We start from the raw sequence: 24,295 nt of genomic DNA on the forward strand, positions 1-24,295 counted from the left end.
TGAATGCTAACGTTCAAATATTTCATTTTACCTTGAAACATGGTCCCTCTGGATTTGAACTTTATCCATTGTGTTCTCAGTTGCTGATCAGTTAGGGACCTGTGAGAAACCTTCCTCGTGTTTATATGACTTACGAAGGGTCTGCATGTCAAAGTCAAGTTTTAATAGTATATTTTGTTTCACTTTTTTCACTTATTTTTCACATACCATTATTCCTTATTTACAATTATGCTTAGTCCTTCACATTAAAGCTTCATTAAAGCTTAGACCACATGACATTTCTGCAAAGAAACAAAACATTAATTGAGAAGAGAGGAAGAGGCCGAGGGCCCTACCAGGTAAATCCAGGTTGCTGAGTAATGCTTTTAGATTGTTTTCTTATATAAAGTAGAGACACTATTAGAACCTTATCCTATAATATATAGTATAATGTGTCTTATTTTAGGTTAATCAGCTTCTTCAGTGCTTTAGATCAGAGACAGACATGAAGGGGGGAGAGGGAAAGCAGACACAAGCAAACATACTCACTTTAGTGTCACATTTCTCACCTCAGAGTGAAATGCTTAATGGTGAAAAAGTCAAATAAGACCACGTGAGTCGTGGGTGCAGGTCTATATATTTGACGGCTTCACCGCTCACCAGGTTTACTTGACAAGGAGCAGAATGAAAGAAACACCTGGACCACTTTAGAGAAGTTATTTGCACAACAAATCTTTTTCTTGTAGAGTTTCTATTCTTGGTTTTGTGAGTGTCGGAGCTGCTTCAGGATCATGGAGGAACTGGCCAGGGAAAGCATCTGCCTGCTGGCCCGGTCTTCGTCTCACGCGGATCCTCCTCGGCTCGGCTCGTTCGGTGCCGTGTTCATCATGCTGAAGTCTGCGCTGGGAGCCGGCCTGCTCAACTTCCCCTGGGCTTTCCAAAAGGCAGGGGGAGTGAACACTGCCATCGCTGTGGAGGTGGTGAGTACAGGGTCAGACACCTGCTACAACAACACACTCCTGTTTTTACTGTATCGTTTAGAAAGTGTCAGTTTGGGCCTTCATGAATATTCTCTACATTTTCAAGGAACAATTGGGAATTAGGAACTAAAAAATAAATTGCAATTGCTACTTTTATTGATGTGTCACTTTACCTGGCTACTTGTAGGCTTTTGTGTGGTTAGTTTTGTGTTTGCACATACTAGACTCAGGACCCCTGTGTCTCTCCTTGGTGTGAAAAAGGCTCATCTTTTTCACAGCTAAGCTCTAATGAAGCTTCCAGTTTAGGTGAGGACCTGAACTGACTGACACAGAAGTGTGTGTGTGACTGAATGAACAACCACATGGGCTTTCTAGAAAGGGGCCCACAGGCGCGAGAGGTCCAGGGGCCCCCAAACAGGAGCCTGCATGTCTGAAGTGAGAGTTAGTCAGAGTTCAATGTGTGAGGCACTTGTTTTAATTTTGATTCCAATCCTATTCCTTAATCTGCTGATACCAATCTGAGCAAATATTGATTAGTCATTTTTTGTGTTGACTGCTGTTGAAAAATACCCAGCTGGCTCTCACTGGCACATTATGTTGATTAATGTGTATTGTCCTTATATATAAATAAATGAAATGAAAAAATACAGCCACACTGTGCAAACATATACCATAAGCCTACATTAATATTGTAAAGTAATACGAATTTGTGTGACAACATAATAATATTAACAGCATAGCTGGAAGCAGAACTGTAGTGTTTCTAATATTTCATGACATTTTAAGGCTTCTAAAAACAGTAGACTCAGATTATTGGTAATAAAAATGTGTTGTTGTGATATATTTCTGGTCATGAGGTGCAGCAGGATGAAGCCAGTTGTCTAACAACCTGTGTGCAGTTTAAGTCCAGTTTCCTCTCCTTGTGTCTCTGCAGATATGCCTGGTTTTCCTCATCAGTGGCCTGGTGATCCTCGGCTATGCATCATCCGTCAGCAGACAGAACACCTATCAGGATGTGGTGAGCGAGGTGTGTGGACGAGCCGTGGGGCAGCTCTGTGAGGTCTGTTTCTGCTTCAACCTCTTCATGATATCTGTCGCCTTCCTGGTGGTGGTGCAGGACCAGCTGGAGAAATGTAAGAACCACAAGAACCATGTCATTCTGTTGGTTTTTTTTCAACACAGCATGTGTTATTACCTATAACAGGCCATGTTGTCCAGGTTACAGTTGATATGCTTCTTGTCATTGTCGTGTGGTGATCAAACTATTTCCTGTTAGATGTGCTCATTGCTTCAAATTTAGGATTATTTTCCATTATATTAAGTGTTTGGCCACAGCTTCTCTGTTGCTGTTATATCCATATACGCCCGTCTTGTGCTTTAACATGCAATAATTCAAATGGATCAGTATTCTGGTCCTAGTGTCGGATTCGAACCACATTTTGTGTCAAGATCAACAATTACTGTAAAAAACCCATTGACATCAGTGTCAGTAATAATGCTCATATGTGGCCCCTCCTATAGGCAGATCAGTATCAATATTTGGGGTCCAGCCTATAACAAGGACCAGTTTATGATGCTGTAGATCAAAACTGACTGAGGTTATGTCTTCTCTGCATGAAGCAATTTTCTATATAACTAACTTGTTGAGGCAATTTAGCTTCAAAATTTTTTTTTACATAGAGTCTAAGCTTAGTTACTTACTTTTCTAGCAAAGCATTGAAGAATAAAGCCAGACATGATAGTTTTAGCATAATCTACTAATGTTTCACGTACATAATATATAAATAGATTTATTAACTTTTAAAATAGATGAACATTACATATAAAATCAGCATAAACATATAAATGTAGATTAAGAAATAAAAATATGTGCTGGACTGTATGAGGTTATGAGGCAATCACCATCATCATCGCAATCTGCACTCAGCTCTGTTTTCTACAGTGTTAGTATGTTTTCATGTTATCAAAGTACTACAAGTTCATGGTCAATTTAGCAGCCATTTCCCATATCAAAAAATTAATCTCTCTCCGACCACAAATCATCTGCACTTTAATTTTTATTCTAGCCAGTATTTGGGTAAACATGTGACTGGGCGCAGCAGTGCGACCTTTTTTCATTTTCCATTTATCATTTATCCATGTGAAACCCTTAAATCCCATTAATGGTTTTGCTCTGTTCCAGTTTTAAACAGAGCATTTGATTGGATTTTCAAACACACACGCACACACGCACACACGCACACACGCACACACACACACACACACACACACACACACACACACACACACACACACACACACACACACACACACACACACACACACACACACACACAAACAACCCAAAACATTTGACAAGGGGCATAAGTGCAGAGCATGAGCTGAAGATCTTGGACGGATCGTGTAGGTGCTCTGGTGTTTAGAGACGAGACTGGAGGTCAGGAAAAGAAGCCTGTTTCCAAGTGATTCAGCTGCAGGCCAGGGTGGGACATTGGACGTCTGGATAACGGGACTGTGTGGAGGGCACGATAGACTTAAGTGGCCACTGATGGCTGAGGGTCAGGGCAGGGTGAAGGACAAGCAGACTGCGAACAGCTGGAGGTCTCGCAGGGGGTCGTCGTAGATGGCTGACCGACGGGCAGCGGTCTGGCTGTCTCTGGGTTTCTGAGGCCCCTGGGAAAATGGCCAGGCCTGTTCCCTTGAAAGCTGTATGTCAGGGTGGCTCCTTGAAAACTCGAGGGATTTTCACATTCCCTAACACACACCGAAGAATATTCTGCTTTAATTATTCTATATCTTCATCCACCAACATCAAAGCATATATCTAACAATTGAAAAACAAGAACCACACAGTTCAGCAGGATGCAAAATGTAAATGAATCCTTTGTAAATATAGACGACCGTGTATCTGGGGAGTCTTGTTGTTCATGTTGCTGTCCTGTATACTGATGCCTAAATGAAATCCTCTAATTCTGCTTTTCTCTCTCAGTGTCTATTTCTTTATATGAAACTGTGACTGGTTCCAGTGAGGCAGAGATGCCGTATTACTGGTACACAGACCAGCGATTTACCCTCTTATTCGTGTGCCTCATCATCATCCTCCCACTGTCCATCCCAAAAGAAATCGGGATCCAGAAATACACAAGGTACAAAACACTGACCTGTAGTGAGAATAACATCCAGCTGTCTGTGAGTTGTGTCGTGACTTTAACCGTTTCCTCCTCCTGTCAGTGTGTTGGGGACGCTGGCTGCCACGTATCTGTGTGTGGCAGTGATCGTCAAATATTACCTGGCGGACGGTCACGCGGTCATAATAACTCCAGAGCACAGCCAAGGGTCAGTCCTACTGTTGGATGCATGGGTGTATTTGACATCAGCTCCTCTTCTTATGTCCATCACTAACTGTGTGTGTGTGTCCTGTGTTTTTTTCAGTGTGGGTTCATGGGCATCGATGTTCAGTGTTGTACCAACCATCTGCTTTGGCTTCCAGGTGAGATCATATAGTTCAAATATTCAATATAGCCAACGGTTAACTGATCCATCATCCATCCTTCCATCTATTAGCTATTATCACTTTGAGGGTTGTGAGAGGGTGAAACCAATCCAAGCTGATTTTGGTTAAAAGGCAGGTTGCCAGACTATCACAGGACACATTCAGACAAACAGCTTTGTGAACCTGAACCTCCACTGTATGTAAAATTATTCCATGCATTAGTTTGGGAAAAACCTAAAAGCTTTCTTTCCCAATTCAGTTTGGACTTTGGGAGCAACAAAATACAAAATGTCCACAGAACAAAGATGATTACTTCCTTAATTCCAGTTTAAGAGAGAGGACAAGTAGGTAGAGATTTGCCCAGAAAGGTTTTGTGTTTGAACACATGCAGTGACTGAGGCGACACACACATAAGGGAGATGAATGAGGATGTTTGTAATAAATCTCAGTACCAGATAATAAACGCTACCCAGCGAGTTAGGACAATGAGCTGAGGCAGTCACATACAGCAAAGATACCTGACAGAAAAGTGATCATCAATTAAGAACCCTGTGTATTTTAAAGTTTATACCAATCAAACTTGATGACCATTTCCTGTTACAATTTTTTAAACAGTGCTGATCGTGCTGTGGTAGAGAAACTGTGTTTCGTTTTGTCAGCATTTAGAACAAGTTGAAGATGAAAGTCACAGCTCAACTCACTCATATCAAATGCATCCTTGAGTTTGTCTGACATCCTCATTAATGTGTGTGTGCAAATTTGTGTGTGTGTGTGTGTGTCTTTGCAGTGCCATGAATCTAGTATAGCGATCTTCAGTAGCATGGAGAACCAGAAGCTCTTTCACTGGGTGGTCATCTCCGTGGTCTCCATGATCTTCTGTTTGCTCATCTACACTCTAACCGGTGAGTTCACATTGACACTGACATGTATTCTTCGCCTCTGTGTTCTCACCTGAACATTCCTGATCACATCCCCTCTCTGCATCTCCAGGAGTGTACGGCTTCATGACGTTCGGACGAGCTGTGGCCTCAGATATCTTGATGTCATATCCAGGAGATGACGTGGCCATGATCATTTCCAGATTACTTTTTGGGATATCGATTATCACCATCTATCCTATCATTCTTCTCCTGGGGAGGTAGGTGACACCAGTTGTTGAGTTGTTTTGTGCAGTCAGTGTGTCTTTGTAACTGTTCATGTCTCTGTTGTTTGTGTGGAACAGATCTGTCATCCTGAACCTGATGATACGAATTCAGAGGCGACGGGAGGGAATCGTCACTCCCTCGTTTGAGAGTCGCTGCAGACTGGTCCTCACTGTGATCTGGATCTCCATCACTCTCCTCATCGCCGTGTTCGTCCCTGACATGAGCGAGGTCATCAGTGTCATCGGAGGAATCAGTGCCTTCTTCATCTTTGTCTTTCCTGGTATGAAAACAACCTTCACTTTTATCACATAATCACATTTAAATGGATGTGTATTTAAGCAAGCAAAATAGATTTGTAGTGTCTTATTATCAACTTGTCAGTCAACAGTGGAGCATTTGAAGGATTAAATTTATTGCTACACGAATAAAGGTTTGATTAAATCTGATTTTGTGTGCATGTATGTATGTTTGTGTGTGTGTGTGTGTGTGTGTGTGTGTGTGTGTGTGTGTGTGTGTGTGTGTGTGTGTGTGTGTGTGTGTGTTGCAGGTCTTTGCTTAGTGTTCTTAATGCAAACGGAAACTGTGACTCCAAGAATCAGGTGAGTGTGAGTTGAACTGGGTGCAGGAAATTACGATTTTTTTACAGTTTATTTTTATTCTTATTTATTCTACAGGTCAGTAATGTCTGATTTATTTCCAAATAATTTGTATTCTTTTCCTGAAAGTTCTAATTGGTAATTAATTATGAGGAGAATACAGATTGTACAACTGGTCTCCTCACAATTAATTAATTAATATCAAATTAACTGCCAGGTTCGCCTAGACAGTCATTTAATCAGTTCACAGAAATTGAGTTTCCAATTATTAATGAAAATTAACTTTGGCCAAAGTGGAGATTACCTTTCAAGGAAACAGTTTCCTGATGATTATCACTCATTAGAAAGTGTGTAGAAATTATGAACCTATGAACCTTTTTATTTACTAAAACTTAAACAATGAAATAGAAAAAGCTGTAACCTAATGTTTTCCTTTCTCTCGATCCCCATTTATTTGTCATTAACTTCAGGGTCATTTTAACGGTATGGGGAGTCATAACCATTGTGGTCGGAGCCTTCATCTTTGGACAGAGTACGACAATCGCTGTCATGGAGCTTTGTAACAAATTCTGAATTGCACCTCCATTATCACCAACATCTGCAGCAGCTGCTTCACTGTGACGTTCGTCTCTTTTTGCACAAATGAATGTTGCATTTAAAAAGGTGATTTTTGTTTGTACATGTGATTCTTAGAGAAGGCTGCAGGGACGATGTATTTCTAAGAGGCCCAATCCGTAAATTAGATTCATCCTGTTCCTCACGACAAAAAGACAATTGGATTTATCTGTTTGCTTCTGGATAAATGCAGCAAAGCTCTGTGACTAAAGTTTCTGATATTTACATATTATTGTTCAGCAAAATTATCTTCACAAATGAAAACCACTTTTATGGTTTTTGAAGCTTAAATACAATCACCAGAAGTAAAAAGCTCATAATAGACTGTAAGTGAGGAATACCAGCTTCCACTCGTTTCAAACAAAAAGCTTTCCTCTTAGAAAGTTACTAACAGTTTAGAAGAATGTCAGTATAAACACATCATGGCTGTGAAAGTAGACTAGTGGGGAATGTGTTCGGCATGATGACGTTTTATACACCCAGCAAGCTTGTTCTCATTTATTCACTTGTTAGCAGCTGCATTCTTTAAAGGATCCATATTTTACATTCTTTTTTGTTTATATAGATCTCAGATTTCCCCAAAACATGACAAAGCTTCAAAAAAATCTAAAGTGTGGTAGTGGCTGATGTATGTTTTGTCATAGAATAAAACATGAAAATGCTCTGAGGTTGTTTAATCACAGACTTTATTTCCAGCATTGAACCAAAAACTCATCTGCTTCGTGAACCAGAGTAACTTATTTCCAGGTTTCAGGTCTGATTCCTGCAGCACTCTGTTACGTTCCCCATGTTCCTTGATATAAAGTATATTTACCATGTGAGACTGTAATTAGCCTTTTTCATTGGTGTGATGTATAAAATGTGGATTTGAATGGATTGTTTTGGTTGACAGTTATATTTAGTCACATACAAGACTGTGAAATGTATTTAATTATGAGTGTCTACAAAAACATATTTATGTCTGGATGTATAAATTCTATTGCATTATTTGTTTGCTTTACAGATAATAAACCTACAATCATCTGTACTTGCAGAGCACTGCCAGATGGCAGTATTGCCTCACAGAGGAGTTATTTATTTATTTATTCATGTACAGAGTGATCCATGTGTGGAACTGCATGTTGGCAGCAGAGATAAGAGAAAAAAATTCTATTATACATTATTATCATAGCTGTTATGGTACCAGCAATAATTTTGAAATGACAATTCCTAAGTGAACTAAGACAGACTGTATACTTAAATAAAAATAGATGGAAACATTGTCCTTGAACTACATGTTTACATCTACTAGGAGATAAAACTAGATAAAGATTTTTTTCCTGAACATGATTCTTATCCTATTTTTCCACTGGCGTGCTCTTGGTTAGGATCCTATGAGTGATATCTGCAGCTTTCACTGAGCACTGAGTGATGGCTGATGTATGCTGCATATCACTGTTTACTGACTTCAAGCCCACAGGAGTTATGGCACACTGCCTGCCAGCCTGCACATGCTTACACGTGTGTTAGCGTATGAGTGAGTAATGATTTACAGTAAATCCAGAAAATGTGCATCGTATCGGTGCCTGGAGGGGTCTGCTCAAAGGCAGCATATCAGCCCCGCCAACTTCACAGAAATGCATTCAGTACTTATCTGCCTGAACACACACAAACACAAACACACACATGCATGCACACTATCAGACACACACACACACACACACACACAGTCAATCAGAACTTTGTTCAAAAATAGACCCTCTAGAAACGCACAGCGGCTCCTTATCAACGCTTCAGTTATGTAATAGTTTTTTTTCATCTTGTGCAGCATTAACGTCCTTAGGGGAAAACCTCAAACTGTGATACTCTACTTGTGTTCAGCCTGTGGGATTATATCTCAACCTGCTGGCCAAATGATTAAATCCACTAAATGCAGGGGAAAAGAAAAATCTCTGCAAACCACACAAAGCACAAACTCCTTCTCCAATCCTGCAGCTATCCTCACTGTAAACTGACCCACAGGTTTGTAAACTCAGCAGTTCTGGAAACACAGCTAGCATAAAGAGATTAGCACTTCGGCTCTTTGAGCATTTAACCCACTTCTGTCGTTTCTGCCTCAAAAAAACCGAAGATTGGTTAAGACATGTTCACAAAGCCATTGTATTGGTATTGGTAGACCCCGATTTTCTGTCCGAACCGGACTGAGTGAGGGAGAAAGCTAACTGAGCCTGACGAGAACCCAAGAGGGATTCTGTTTTTATTTGTGTCCAAAACCCGACCCAAGATGTTTTCCTCGAATTAAAGCATTCACAGTATAAACGTGACCCGGAATCCGAAAATAATTTTTAGTCCAATTGACACTGTTATACCAATGCGCATTTGTAGCCAGAATCTACAGTAGTGATTGGGAGCTACACTTGACCGATCATGAGTAAGCGTCAGCTGTTAATCATGTTTTACTGCAACTAATTAAAACCTAACTTATGATTGAGCACCAGTGTGATAAGAACTATCTCAAATTGTGTGAAATCATCTTTGAGAGAAATATGTTTGACATGTACTTTGACTTTTTAGTTTGTCCCATCCATTAAGATGGAGTAGGCAGGTCTTCTTTCTATGATTTTAAACTCAGTTTATAGCTGAGACTGATGGGGATGTCATTTGTTTTGTGAATATTTAATCACCACAAAGCAGAATAAAATGATCTATAGGAAGAGTCAGTTATTCTTCACCCTGATGGAAGTGATGAACACGTGTAACAGATTTCATCACAGTCCATCCAGTCAGTCCACGAGTTCTTCCAGTCTGCACAAAACTCCACTGACCGACCCACTGACGCTGTCATCTCGAGCTCACAGCGCTTCTAGCCTTGCAGAAATCATCCATTATCCCCTGCATGAGATTATCATTTAATTTTCCTCCGCCTATGAAAACTCATTTCCAGTCCTCATTATTATGCTGTCCCCCGTAGCCCTTTGTTGTTGAAAGATTACTTGTAATGTGGGCTTCGTGCAGTACTAATTAATGAAACGGCAATTTGTGGCGACGTCCCTTTTAAACGTTTAATTGGTCCTGATAAGAATGACAGCAGAAGGCCTGAATGGAAACAGTCGGCCGCGTGTTGTTTATGTTACCATGTGTGTGTTTGTGAATACTTTGCTGTATGTTGTGAGGACCAATGTGAGTTTTTAATCATTGGAGTGAAAACATTTTGATAATGTGAGGACACTTGGTTGTAGGGTTACGATTAGAATATGGTTTAGATTGGGGCTGGGGTTACGGCATGTAGTTGTGATGGATTAATGTTAGGATAAGGGGCTAAAGAATGCATTATGTCAATGAGTGTCCTCACAAAGATAGACGATAGACAAACGAGTGTTTTTCCCCTCACTATCACACGGATTGAATTCTGCAAAGCTTCTGTGTTAAGAATGGGGGAGGAAAGAAAACTGTCTCTCCCCATAACAAATAAATACAAAATAAATATCTTTCTGTAGCACTGTTGTGGGTGACAGTGTCGAACACTGTACTGTGTGTACCATATGGTTGTGTGCACGCATGTGTGTGACCTTGTTTTATATGCATCAAGGTTATGACCAGCAGGCAGAGAGCATCATCATGGAGATAACATGCGTCCATCATTCCGCTGCTCGGCCTTTATTGAAGCAGTGACAGCAGATCTTTGACCTCCGGGCGGAACTCTGCGGGATAATTGCAGCAGTGGCAATGAGCTCAGGTGAAGGAGAGGCCCCCGTCACCTTGTGTGTGAGGGAGCGGTGAATCAAGATCATAATAAATCCTATTTGTGACACTATAAGGGCACTAATGTTGATCATTTCCATCATGGTTTTTAAATATTTTACCAGGGTTAGAGCCACAATGATGCAAATAAGCCACAATGGCAAAATGGCAGATTAAATTGCACAATGACTAAAAATCTTATAGTTTATTCATGTTAACCATTTTATAACTCAAATGTAAAATAAGTTTAGTTTGTCTCAGACATTAAAAAACGTCAAACCTTTGTGAAATGTGCGTGCAAATAATGAGCGGATCTTTTCCATCTCTCTGAAAACACAATTTCTCAATACAACAGGGAAAGTCATAAAAGCAAACTGTGAGCCTGCACTGGTACCAGTGGAGTGAAACTGAACATAAGCAGATGTTCCAAAAACTTTACTAATCAGAATGGTACTCATTAGAACGTGTTCCTCATCCGAGGCCCAACAGTCCCCTTAAATTCAATCAAGATGCACCACATTTCACCACATCAATATGCCTGATTAGTTTCATCAAGATCCATTAATTATCCCCTGTGATTATTTCCTGACCCGCACCACATTCTTCCCCCGAGTTCTGTGGTAAAGTGTGCAATAGTTTTTGTGTGATGTTGTTCACAAACAGACAAACCAGCAAACACACAAACGGAAAAAAAGGTGAAAACATAACCTCCTTATTGGAGGTAACTACTGGTTAGATGCAAAGTACATACTGTTAAAATTTTAATTTAAATTTAAACTTTTATATTCACTTATTATACTTAATATTATTAATAATAATAATGAATAGAAACCAGTAGAAAGGTGACATAATCAATTCGTTTTCCCTGTCAGATTACAACATCACAGCGGTGACTGCATTCTGGAATAATCCCACCTATGTCAGCTCCTCTGTCAAAATGTTTGTAGTGAAGCATCTTAAATTACTGTGCTGCTGACATCGTTCAGAACAAACCCATAAACTCAACCCGACTGCTGCTGATATCAGCTCTCGTACTTGTGAGACCCACAACACTTTAACTTCAACACAACCTGAAGACATCAGGCTCCAGGTTCCTTCATGTACCACAGTGAAGACAATATAGCCTGTGGATAAGTCTCCTGATTATTGTTCACTACAGACTGTGGAAAGGTTCGATGCTGCAGAGTGGCTGACATCTTCTAACTGTCCCTCAGTGAGTGCCGTTATCCTCTCATTTGCCATCGTAGATCAGTGACTAAATCAGGTGCCAGTCTCCACATAGACAAAAGCTCCTCTGGTTTGAAGAACGTTGTTTTACGTCCACTTGATACCTGTATATCACATCAGTGTTGCCTTCCTTCAGTGAGATCACAGTGGTGCACACTTAAATGAGTCTGTGGACACTATCTCTCCCTGCGTCACACAGCTGGTTTGATAGTGGAGCTCACATTGAGCTGAATGTTGTGGAGCGGATGCCCTTTAGGAATAATGTGCCATGTGGAGTACTGGTGTATCTGTCTCTCTTACCATTTTCAGAACTCATTTAATTTTGGTTCATACTCACACATGACCTTTAAAACTCCAGTTGCTTTAATGTCAATTGTGATATATATACAGTATGTTGTTGGGTTTGATTTGAATACTGTAAACTCAGAAGCACTTTCCTGGTGCCTCAAGCCTCTGTTAGAAATAACATGACCCAACACACATTCACAGTTAAATTTCCTTTTTATCCTTTTCCTTTATAACATAAAATCACATTTTACCAAAATGTATCTTAAATTCAGCTCTTGTTGACAGTAAAGATTTTATGTTTTAATCTTTTGAGCTTTGTTTTGACATCATGTCTCATTAAATCAATTGTACACACAATACTGTCTAAATGCTACCTGTACACATGTTGCCACCGTGTTTCTTTGCCCACGTTTTGTGTTGTTATCAACTGGTATTGCTAACAATGGGTAACCTGGCTATAGTAAACCCCTCTTACCCGACCATGAACCTGGTCAACATGGTTGTAACATAACTACCAGCTCTGACTATGAGGTAAATGTAACATAGCAATAGAGTAAATTAAGAAATACATTTATATGCTAATATATCACATGTATGTTAAATCCCATAATATATGCTAAATCTGTGTTTAAATTAACTATTGCTGTGTAGTGATGTAGTCATGGCTTCTTATCATATAGGCTACTGTACGTATCAGTATCATAACTAAAAAATATAAATTTCAATGTAGGATTTTTTACTTGTCTCTAGAATCTGAATACTTTTCCCACCACTTTTGTTGTGTATTTTTTACATGGAAGTAGCAACTACTCTCAGATGATCAATGATCTCCGATACAGATAAATAGCCATTATAATAATATAATGAGGCAAACCAGACTTTAATTTATCTGTAATTAATTTATTTTTTAGTACTATGATATTACTAGTGTACTTGCACATTCCTGACAGCACCACATGTTAATGTAAATCTGTGCATTGTTGCACAAAACACTGCAGCTAAGATGAAAACCCAATGAGCCAACTTTGAGAACAAACAGGGTTTTGGAGGTCATTTTTAATGTATTCATATCTTTATCCATATAGAGGACACAGTAGAAGAAAAGCAGTCATGAGATCCAGTCATGGTTTACACTTCTCCCTTGCAGAGGTAAAACAAACAATATGGCTCACAAGTTAACATTTTATTGAAATATGTATTAAGAATACAGGGAAATTCGTTGTAATATTAGCATTTTCATATTATTATCAGGTCCAAAACTCTTGCATTCATGTCCAAAATAAGCCGTTCCTGCTGCCCCCTCCACTTCTTCATGACCCAGTTTGACATACAGCCATTTGGGCAGCACTGCAGGAGCATTAAAACATATATAGAAAGATAGTTCCACAGCGTGCACATTAATATTACAAGACATGTCACTGTTATTGCAGTAAATTCTACAAAAATGTTTTACACCCACCATTTACGGAAATCCTAATTGCACCTGGAAATCCCAAAGGGCCATTAATTATGGATGAGACTCCTTCTGTAAGTGTCCTGTTTTCACTAAGCGACACATTTCCTGTTAAAGCCTGATTAACCTTTACATCAGCAGCATATGTGAAGTCGATCAGAGAATGCCGCAATAAAAAACAGCACGATAAAGCCGATTCAAACAGTAAAACCCAAAAGTCTGTTTTCATCAGCACACACATGCTAGCTCTGATAATTATATAACATGATGGCACAGGTCAGAGTGGATAATCTGGAAAGACACACACACAAACAAATCCATTAGAACAGAAGAGCTATACAAATAATATTGAATTGAATTGAAAGACCCTGCTGAATACACTTAAACTGAAAATTTAAATACTTCAAAGTGGAGCAGCATTTATTTCGTCATTCTCTTATTTTGGTTTGCATGCATCTGAAATGTTGAGTCTACTAAAGTTACATAATTAAAATAACTTTTAAAGCATAAATATTTTCTGGACACAAAGCCAAGAAATTAGGGTTATCATTCTGTAAATTGTTTTGTATAAAGAAGCTTCAGGCTCCTTGATACCTGCAAGATTTTTAGTATCATGTGAAAAGTCAAGTAAACACCATTTGAAACCATTGACTCTTTCACCAGATTTGAAACAGTGCTTATTATATTGACATTTTTTATGGTTATAGTTCCATTTCTGTCTTTTTGTTATAATTATATCTTTCCTTAAAGCCGGACATCAGAACTTTTACATATAAATAAACATCTGTCACATTCGAACCCTTGACAAATTTCAAATTGATGAATTGATTCACATTTTGCTAATTAGGTCCAACAGTGGCAGGTTTTTAGATCTCTCTGTCTGAGTTTTAAATCAGGTGTCTGTGGTTACATTACCCCACTGACCCAGTGGTGGTCATGGATTTTACAATCAATTAGCAATGACTCGTTTGCCAGAACTGAAGTAATGAGCTTCTGTAACGATGGGGACGGAATTCTCAAACAAAGGTTTCTGATGCGCAATTTAGAAAAGAAACTTCAGGGGAAGGATTAAGTTTAAAAAAAGAAGGTGATCAACAAAGATCGCTTCGGAACACTGGTGTGGCTTTTCCTCACTGGAGGGGGATTGTTTTGCAATTACTCTCACTGCCGGAAGAGGGAGAAAAAACTGTGCGCGTTTTAAAAATTAAATCATCAGTGACATATTCATATTTCTGCCTCTATTTTACCTCTGACAGTGCAAATGTTGCTGTACATATGGAATTGAAGAACAAAATTAATAATATCAGATAAGTGTAAATAATTAGAAATAAAATATGAATGTAAAATGAGTATTAAAGCAACCTGTTTTGCTTTGTTTAGATGGAGGACATGAAAATGAATTTGGAGCTTTCCCCTCTCTCCTCACACCGATCACATGGTTAGTTGAACATAATTTATTTAATTTTAACTTGTACAACCTCCATTTGAAGCTTTCCCGTCTCTCTTCCCACCAATCACCATCGTTATTTTAACGTAATCTATTTAATTTTAACTTGTACGACATCCATTTGAAGCTTTCCCGTCTCTCTTCCCACCAATCACCATCGTTATTTTAACGTAATCTATTTAATTTTAACTTGTACAACCTCCTTTTGAAGCTTTACCGTCTCTCTTCACACTAATCACCATCGTTATTTTTACGTAATCTATTTAATTTTAACTTGTACAACCTCCATTTGAAGCTTTCCCGTCTCTCTTCCCACCAATCACCATCGTTATTTTAACGTAATCTATTTAATTTTAACTTGTACGACATCCATTTGAAGCTTTACCGTCTCTCTTCACACTAATCACATCGTTATTTTAACGTAATTTATTTAATTTTAACTTGCACGACGTGTACCTTTAAAGGAGACCACGCCCGTTCTCCACACACATGCGCGGTGTCGTTCTGCGTCACGTGAGGCTCGGTACAGCTTCCTGTTTGCAGCCATTAGCTTGGTGAGTTTCCCATCGCTGTTTTCGGGTGTTTCGTGGTTTAGTTGTGGACAAACAGCCTCGCAGACTGTGCACGGGGACAGAGACATTCACGTGAAACACACCAGAGGACAAGTGAACTCACACACTGCGGGTTTGAGGCGATGAAACCTGGAGGAGACAGAACCGTGTGTCACATTCACTCCATGTTTTCCACGATCAGCAGTTGTCGTAACAGGTTATTTGAGTGGTTTTCACAGCCCAGAACGCGCAGCCACGTTAACGCAGGACTCACTGTTCAGCTCAAAGGCTGCTTACGTCTACACGTGGTCGTTTTATTATTGTTTTTCTCACACCAACATTTCTGTTTCTGATTGTGTGAGCAGCAAACAGCCTTAAATCCCACTGACTGAACAGGAGAGAGAAACACTCACTGGATCTGTCTCTGTGTCCAGTCTACGAGCAAACATTTCACCATCATGCTGTTTTTTCATTAACTTATGTTTTATGTATGTAATGAATCTGTGGTAAAAGCTATACACTAATCCAGTGGGTGATGCCTCAGTTCCATATCACTTACTGACCCTTCAGATTAGGACTCAATGATCACACGGTGTGAATAGTTTGAACTTCACCAACACGAGATCTTCTTACTTTGACAAAAATGCAGGGAAAGACTGGAAATCCTTGGATCGAAGATGAACACGCATTTCCCAATCATTTCCTCAAATCAGTTGATAGGGAGATTCTTTTCTGGATAATTTATTAAAGTATGAAATGTTTAGTCGATAAAATGACAGAAAATATGGACAAAGCCCTACCGCTGTGTAGAAACCAAGTTCTCATCTTCATGTGAAATTAAAAGAATAATAAAAGGACTTTTAAAAAAATATTTGATTGGGGAAAAATCACCATGTTTGACAAGCTTGTCGTGCAAATATATTTAGTCTTAATCAATGTTCCGTCTGTAATTAATCAACCCATTATTTGCCACTAATATTAATTCAACTGACAAGTATATAGATAATTCTAAGGTAATTTTTCATTTGCGAGATGGTTTTTACTGAAGGGTTTTATTTATTATGCTCTCACTGATTCTTTATAATCTTACAGCTCATCTGGGATGATTCGCGTGGATCTAATTAATCATCACACACTTCATAGAAATCAGTTCCAAGACTGGTCTCTCTAACTATATTTAATCACCTCTCTGAATCTCTTTATGGATAAAACAGTAACATCCAGCTGTGAAATATTAACAACCGTTGAACCATTTACAAACAGCACAGAGCTGATGACTTCCATACGCAGCAGCAGTGCTTATCAGGGTGATTTATGATGAATAGTTGATGGATGTGCTGTCATTAGCTTTATGCCGTATATCGCCATTCATCACTGAGCCACTCAAGACTAATCAAGAAATAACCCAGAAATTTGTCCTCCTGCCCAGTGTAGTCATCTAAATCATGTGCACATGAGCGGAGAATTAGCTTTGGGGTTAATATGATTCTGGCTGTAAAGGATCTTTATGCCATGAATTAGAAATTGCTCAATAATAGCATGAATTGTTCAAAATTATTTCAAGCGTAGCAGGACTTGAAGTTTGATGTGGCTTAGTTAAATGTCTTAGCATCATGGATTAACCTGAACAGAGTTTTCGACTCATGCTCCTTTGTGCGCCACACTGTGGTGATCAAACATAAAGTCATTATCTTGTGAAATCTTGTTTTTTCCAACACAGTGATTTTGAATTTTTCATATAAACTGAAACATCAAAGCTGCCTTCAGACATGCACTGAAGTCCGGACACTTTCCTGATATTTTCCAGAGGGGCTGTCGGTGGGAACGCGAATGTTCCCACCGACATTTTGTGTAACTTTTCCTGCCAGCCTCCTGGTAAAATATCCTTAATACATCTGAATAAGCCCATAAGAGAATATAGCAGGAAACTGTCTGAAAAATTCACAGCAAGCAAGTGGGCACGTTGAAAAATAGAATGCTAATATCTTTTCATGAGAAAGATGTAGTGTACGCGTGGAAGATGTCAACTTGGAAAGAGAACGACATAGCTTTTCGGTGATAAGGGCTGACACTGGTGTTGATGCGCTGTACTGACCTGAACAATCTCCTGTCTAATCTCCTGTCTAATCTGAACAATCTAATTTTCCACATATTTTCCAGAGTTCTTGTCTGAAAACGAGTGTTCCCTGAAGAGTTGAGGGAATTTCTCTACTTCTTAAGATCAATTTGAAGAAAAAACGCTTTTCACAAAGCCGAAAACTGGGCTGTTGTCTTAGCATATGAACAGCTGGCAATGTGCAGATGTGTTTTTTCAACACTGCACCAACAAAGTATTTATTTTAACTTGGATCCAAATGTATTCACGATCTGAAATTCTTGATAAAATATGTGAACATTTGCCAAAATGTAGTCATTCTAATGAAAAGTGTATGTAATCAGCAGTGATGTGGAAACCCTCTTGTTGTTCTGAGTGAGGTAATCACCAGTATTTACAGTCGCCTCTGTTACCTGAGGGTACCACATCACAATGAGTCGACATTAGTAATTCAACACCGCTCATGCATGTAGAGCAAAATGGGATGCGGAGCTGAGTCTTGGTATAATTCACTGTGAATGTGCTGTGTGCAGAAATGCACTGTAAGCAGGTCACATTAATACTGAACGGTCTGGTGGATAACATTAAAACAGAGTGTTTTTTTCTTCTTCTAATTAGTCAGCATCTAACTCTTGGTGTTGGTCTTCGACAGGTGGGGAGGATGAGCTCAGCAAATGGGACCAGGAGGAAAGTCAAGCCGCAGCATTTCAGTGGCGTGGTGGCGTCTGACCCCGAAACACTGATCGAGATTCAAGGTCTTTTCAGTAAAGTCAGAGTCTACGTGAAGCCGTCGGATGGCGAGTGGAGTATCCCCGATCCGAATGATGCTCTCAAACACACGGTGGAGGAGCACTGTCGGCTGCAGGCCCTGAAGGTGGCTCTGAACGCTGTGAAGAACCAGCTGAGCGACAAGAACATCCAGGTCTGGCATCAGCACACCAACTCCACCAATCGAGCGGGGAAGGTGATCGCCGCCGTGCGTTCTGCTGCCAACGCCGAGATCTGCACTCAGGCCTGGTGCAAGTTCTATGAGATCCTGGGAACCTTTAACCTTCTTCCAGAGGAGGCTCTTCAGAGTGGAGAGCTGAACACCGTCCACCTGTGTGAAGCTCCGGGGGCCTTTATAGCCGCTCTGAACCACTACATCAAAACCAGCGAGGCCACGCGCTACTGCGACTGGACCTGGGCAGCCAACACTCTCAACCCGTACCACGAGGCTAACGGGGGGAACACGACCATCGCAGATGACCGGTTAATCGCCAACACGCTGCCCTGGTGGTTCTTTGGTTCCGACAACACAGGCAACATCATGCTCCAGAAGCACTTGCTGGAGCTGCAGCAGTTTGTGTCTAACATGCACAGAGTGGATTTGGTGACGGCAGACGGTAGTTTCGACTGCCAGGAGAACCCAGACGAGCAGGAGGCGCTGGTGGCGTCGCTGCATTACTGCGAGGTCACAGCTGCACTGCTGCTGCTGAGCCCCGGTGGCTCCTTTGTGCTGAAGATGTTCACGTTGTACGAAGACTCCTCCATCTGCTTACTCTACCTGCTGAACTGCTGTTTCCGCACTGTAAACGTTTTCAAACCTGCCACCAGCAAGGCCGGCAACTCCGAGGTTTACGTAGTGTGTCTGAACTATGACGGCAAGGAAGCTGTGAGGCCCCTGCTCTCTAAACTCATTCGGAATTATGGTCCAGAGCTGGCCGACCGAGAGGCACTTTTCCCAAATGAACTAATTCCAGAGTCGTTTCTGAAACAGCACGACGAGGTGTGCTCCTACTTCCACACGCTGCAGCTGGAGACGATCACAGAAAACCTGCGACTGTTTGAAAGGATGAGCACAGAGCAGAGGCAGCGGCTCGACCACGTCAGGGACTCTGCAGTTCATGAATACCTGCAGCGATTCCAGGTAGGACCTCTGTCAGAGTTAAACTGTTTCTCTTAATGGTCAATTTACCAACTGTTACAAAGTAGCTTCAGAAAGAATTATACATACGGCATATACTACCTTTTTTATACGGTATTATTGAATAATAACCATATATAAGTGTATGTTAAATCGTACTTGGTGATAAATGAATAACTGAACAAACATGATGAAGAGAAATATAGGTTCTCATAGATTAGATAAGATTTTAAATACTAAATCATTATGTGGTGGTAAGTGTTGATATTACGGCCACAGAAATTTGTCTTGAATAATGCTGCTTTATTCCCTTGTTTAGTTTGACTAACAAAAAACAAAAAGTAAAAAAAAATTCTAGTTTGAAAGACAGCAAAGTTGCAACTCATCACTCTTTTTATTGTATTTTTTCCAAACACAATTTGCCAAATTGGCGAATTTATTGTCAAGATTTGGATCAGGTTTGATTTTTATTGATCACATAATTGACCATTTATTAATATGTACAAAATACTAATCTTAATTTTTTCCTTGGTTGGGTACAAAAGATACAAAAATTATGATTTACCCTTTGAAGGTATTTTATGTTCTGGTTTGTGCTCGAATTCACTTGAATCCAACATTAGTTTCAAGATTCATTGTTGCTGACTTTATAAGTCTTCTAAAAGGCTTGATCAATCCTCTCTCTCTGTGTGAAGGTGAGCTTCCTTCCACGGAGCCGATGGGTCTCTCGTAACACTGTGAGTCCCGCCTGCTGCAGCGTCTCAGGGGGTCGACCTCCGGGGCAGAGGAAGCAAACAGGGTCCTTTAATGAGCGAAGGGAGCTGCAGACCCTGACCTGGAGGGAGCGCATCGAGAAGGGTAACCATGCCGCCTGGATACAAAGACACTGCACCGAGGCCGGTGGGACGGGCTGCGTGCTGGAAGGCCCCCAGTCCAAGTGTCACATGGATTCGTGGTACGTTATTGTGGGGCCCGCGCTGCCTGCAATCAGAAACTCTCCGTTCTGTGAAGGAGGGCTGTTAAACCACCTGAATGAAGCCCTGATGGACACAGTGGTCGACTGGACTGGTGTGCTGCCCTGTGACTCTTGCCATGTGGTTTGTGCAGCCTCCATCTTGGCCGGTCTTCCAGGTGACAGTGGCGGGAACAAAAAGAAGAGACAGTGCCTGGTGTTTGGCAGCCGCACAGTCTGGTGTGCACGTGAGAACCAAATTGAGGATTTGGGCTTAGTGTTTTCTGCAGAGCCTTCCCTTCCTCAAAGAGGCTGCATCACGCTGCACGACGGGGAGCCGCTGTACCAGCAGCAGCTCGTCGGCAGTGTTGTGTTTTCCCTGCAGACGCTGAACTCTGGGGATGCCCTGCTGCTGCCTGTGTTTTCTGCCCTCACACGTGTCACAGCAGCTGTTGTATTCTGCCTGCATGTGTGTTTTCGCTCAGTCACATTCAGGTGTCCGCCCCCCACCGGTGTTGTCGGGACGGTGCTTGTGTGCGTTGGCTTCTGTGCCGGCGCTGCCGCTCGAATACTGCCCGTTCTCACAAACGTGCACAACTGCATGAGTCAGCTGTTGAGAGGAGAGGGCGGTGACAGTCCGACTTCTGGCTGGGACAGACAGGTGCTGCAGTTTGTCCCCATGGAGGAGCTGCTCACCGGAGGACTGACGGAGTTCCTGTCGACCATGAACTCTGAAATCATCCAACAGAAGCTGCATCTTCTCATGCATCAGTCGTAGTGCAGGTTATTGAGCGGTGACGTGATTTATTCACGACTGGTGTCATTAATTTTAACTGCACGACTTCCAGCATTTAGACTATGAATCTTTCTTCTGTGCTGATATTAAAAAAGTCATTAATCTGTTCACTCTTTTAACAATGTTTAAATCTTGGTGGACAGATCAACATTTATGCGACAACCAAAGATATGGTAAATTTTATTTGACACATTCTTTTTCCTTGTCAGAAAGTGGCAACTCTATTTCCCACAATGCAACTCAACTACAGACAGTTAGGTCTGAGGATCATGTGTGTTATGTAAATAGCAGCTCATGTAGCCCCGAGCCTCAAGCAGAGATGAGGAGTGGGCTGCACAGGTGTGGTAAGCTCGCTTCTTTCAAACGTCACACCTCCAAATGTTTTTCTGCCGGTTTCTTCAGACTTCACACCGCTCCCTTGAGAAACGTTAAGACCCTTTGATCTAATGTGTTTTTAATGCTTATTATTTATTGAGGATATTTTTCGTCTTTATGAAACAATCTGTTGAATAGACGCGTTTATTTTCCAAACTGTACAATGTCCAGTTCGGTACATATTCAGTTATAAATGTTTTCCGCTCAGAGGAGAAGGATCCTTGTTAAAGACGTGTCTTTATTTGATGGATACATCATAAATCATAGAAAAAGAAGCTAACTAAACATATCAGATGGCGCTTAAATATCACCGAAAAAAATCTAAACAAAATTCACTCTTTTTGTTTGATCCATTTACCTTAAAGTGCCTGTTGTCTTTAACAACACATTATTTCATCTCATTGTGTTGGATGTTTTTTCTCTCTGACATTTTGCAGTGAGGAAAATATTCTGTCTTCATATGAAAGGACAGAATGATTGCACTAAACTCTAGACCATGCAGGTATAAGTACTGCAGGGTTTAATCAACCATACTGTCACATAAGCTTCAATAAAAATGTATTTGTATATTTTTCTAGTTTTTACATTTGTTTACATGTAGATTTGATTTTTGATTTCTGTTTTTCTAATATGCAGAAAATGTTACTGAAGAGATCATTTCCATACAAGAAAAAATAAAAATTTGCACTGACACTTGGTGTGATGTCAAAGTTTTCTGTTGAAATCTTCCTGCTGGTCAAAGTAGCAAGCCTGAAAATATGCTGAAAGAAAATAGTCCTTTTAGTTTATGGCTGAATTCTTATTGTTCAGAATTTTCAGATATGACAAAACTGTTGTTCTTATAGTGGAAAATATCCATTCCAGATATATATTTTTTTACAGAATAAACCTTTTGGACAAAACAAGCCATCAAAACTGAATATTTACATAAATATTCAGAAAGTTAGGTGTTAAGTCGACCCATCTCTGTGGGATATTAATAGCAGCTGATTTTCTTACTAATCATCTGCTGATGCTTAAATGATTTGAGGATTTGAGTGTGAGGATTTTACATGTGGATTTAAATATGGATGTGCAGCATAAGTTGAGAATTCAGGTGAATGTTTAGGTTTATTTCAGGTGAACTGATACTGTTGTGATGAATGTGTACCCGCTATTACACTGCACTGCACTGTGACACTGCAGATACAGTCCAATACTCTGAAGTCTGTAGTTTTCCTAATGTCCATGTGTGGTGTGGTACTCAATCAGTTTCACTCTGATTTGAAATTGTGTGAGTACTCACCAAGGATTGTGGCCCACAGAATACAGTGTATCCTGTGTATCTGATGTCAGATAAGTTGTAATAGTCCTCCTGCCACTATCTCCCAGTCATTCATTTTACCCACCCTACAGTTATATAGCAGCTTTCCTTTGGGTAATGGATATGTTGGGTAGATTTGTGATTGGTGCAGTGCCTGCATACCTTCACTTTGATTACCCAGCATCCCTCAGCATCTGTGAGACAAGGGTTAGAAACACACACACAATCCTGATCTGGCAGCCTGTTCACTTTAAATGTCTCAGACAACAATAAAACTGGCATCAAAAAAATATCTCAATATCTCAAAATTTTCATTATGTTAGTCTAATACCTGGATTTAAGTCAAAAACTGGATCAGAGAGCAAATCAGCAAATCACATTCCAGTAATCTGTCTTCGTGTTCTGTTTGAATCCAGCGACACCAGCAACCATACACCTACACAAACACACACAAATTCAAATTAGGCAGATTCATACAAATTAAGGTTCAGGAGATTTCTGAATTTCTTACATGGGGAAGAGAAAGAAAATGAAGAGGGCACAGTGAGAGTCTTAAAGAAATTGTCATTGCATAAATGGTGAGGTTTGGTAAAAAGCAAGTGTGTTGCGTGAGACAGAGAGCTAGTGTGTGTGATTGACTCAAGTGACTGGATTGTATTGTGTAGCAGGAGTGTAATCCTTCCTCAGTGCAATATTCTTCTGTCACCGCACTGGCCTTTCCAAATATGTACTCCCACACACACACACGCACCAATATTTTCAGCTGATTCTGACACCGTCTAATCTGTGAAGGGTGAAGTGATTGGATGGTGAACTTGTGAACTCATGTAAAGGTTGTTGACCTAGAAAAGTCCTTATTCATCATTTGTTAGTGATGTGTGTGTAATTTTAACTCGGTCAACTGTAAAAACATGTATCAGTATATACTGTGTATGTACAAGTAGACATGATATACAGTAGTTTATACCATATATATATAATATATATAATATGTGGTGATAAAATGTCAGTCAAATTAAATTAATCAAATTAAATCATAATAAATCAGATGTGTATTGATGATAACTCACCCTGAGGGAAGCAGTGAATTAAAGGTCAAACACCATGTTGTCACACGGTCAATGTTAATGAGACAAACTGCAGCAAAGCTCAACAGAAGCTGTTTCTCAGCTGATATACATCTTGTGCTGGCCCTTTGAATCTCAGTGTTTTAGTTGTCACTTCACTGTTGAGTGGAGACTCGACACTTGCTCCGCCGTCTGCGATGACAGATCAGGTGAAGTGAAACTCTCGTTATGCAACAAAACAAAGCAGCAGGGATGAACCAGTGTGCAGAGAGGTGTTCTCTGCAGAGCAGGACGTGTTCGTCACACC

General features: G+C 40.3%; 2 protein-coding genes across 3 annotated transcripts; both read left to right on the forward strand.

Annotated features, from left to right (window-relative positions):
* The first annotated feature begins 770 nt into the window (after positions 1-770).
* Positions 771-6,766, forward strand: slc38a8b (solute carrier family 38 member 8b). Its single transcript, XM_035159502.2, has 10 exons — positions 771-959; positions 1,894-2,092; positions 3,949-4,105; positions 4,191-4,295; positions 4,392-4,449; positions 5,240-5,354; positions 5,443-5,590; positions 5,675-5,877; positions 6,145-6,196; positions 6,664-6,766. Exons 1-10 carry the CDS (start codon positions 771-773, stop codon positions 6,764-6,766), a joined length of 1,329 nt encoding a protein of 442 aa, XP_035015393.1.
* An 8,678-nt stretch (positions 6,767-15,444) lies between these two features.
* cmtr2 (cap methyltransferase 2) lies at positions 15,445-22,311 on the forward strand. Of its 2 annotated transcripts, XM_035161508.2 has the most exons (3): positions 15,445-15,497; positions 18,242-19,498; positions 20,191-22,311. In XM_035161508.2, exons 2-3 carry the CDS (start codon positions 18,251-18,253, stop codon positions 21,223-21,225), a joined length of 2,283 nt encoding a protein of 760 aa, XP_035017399.1. In that variant the 5' UTR covers positions 15,445-15,497; positions 18,242-18,250; the 3' UTR covers positions 21,226-22,311. The 2 variants fall into 2 exon arrangements, with proteins under 2 accessions (XP_035017399.1, XP_047196911.1); XM_047340955.1 differs by having other exon boundaries at positions 15,472-19,498.
* Positions 22,312-24,295: the final 1,984 nt, after the last annotated feature.

Source organism: Hippoglossus stenolepis, chromosome 1 (genome assembly GCF_022539355.2).
Source record: "Hippoglossus stenolepis isolate QCI-W04-F060 chromosome 1, HSTE1.2, whole genome shotgun sequence".
NCBI lineage: Eukaryota > Metazoa > Chordata > Actinopteri > Pleuronectiformes > Pleuronectidae > Hippoglossus > Hippoglossus stenolepis.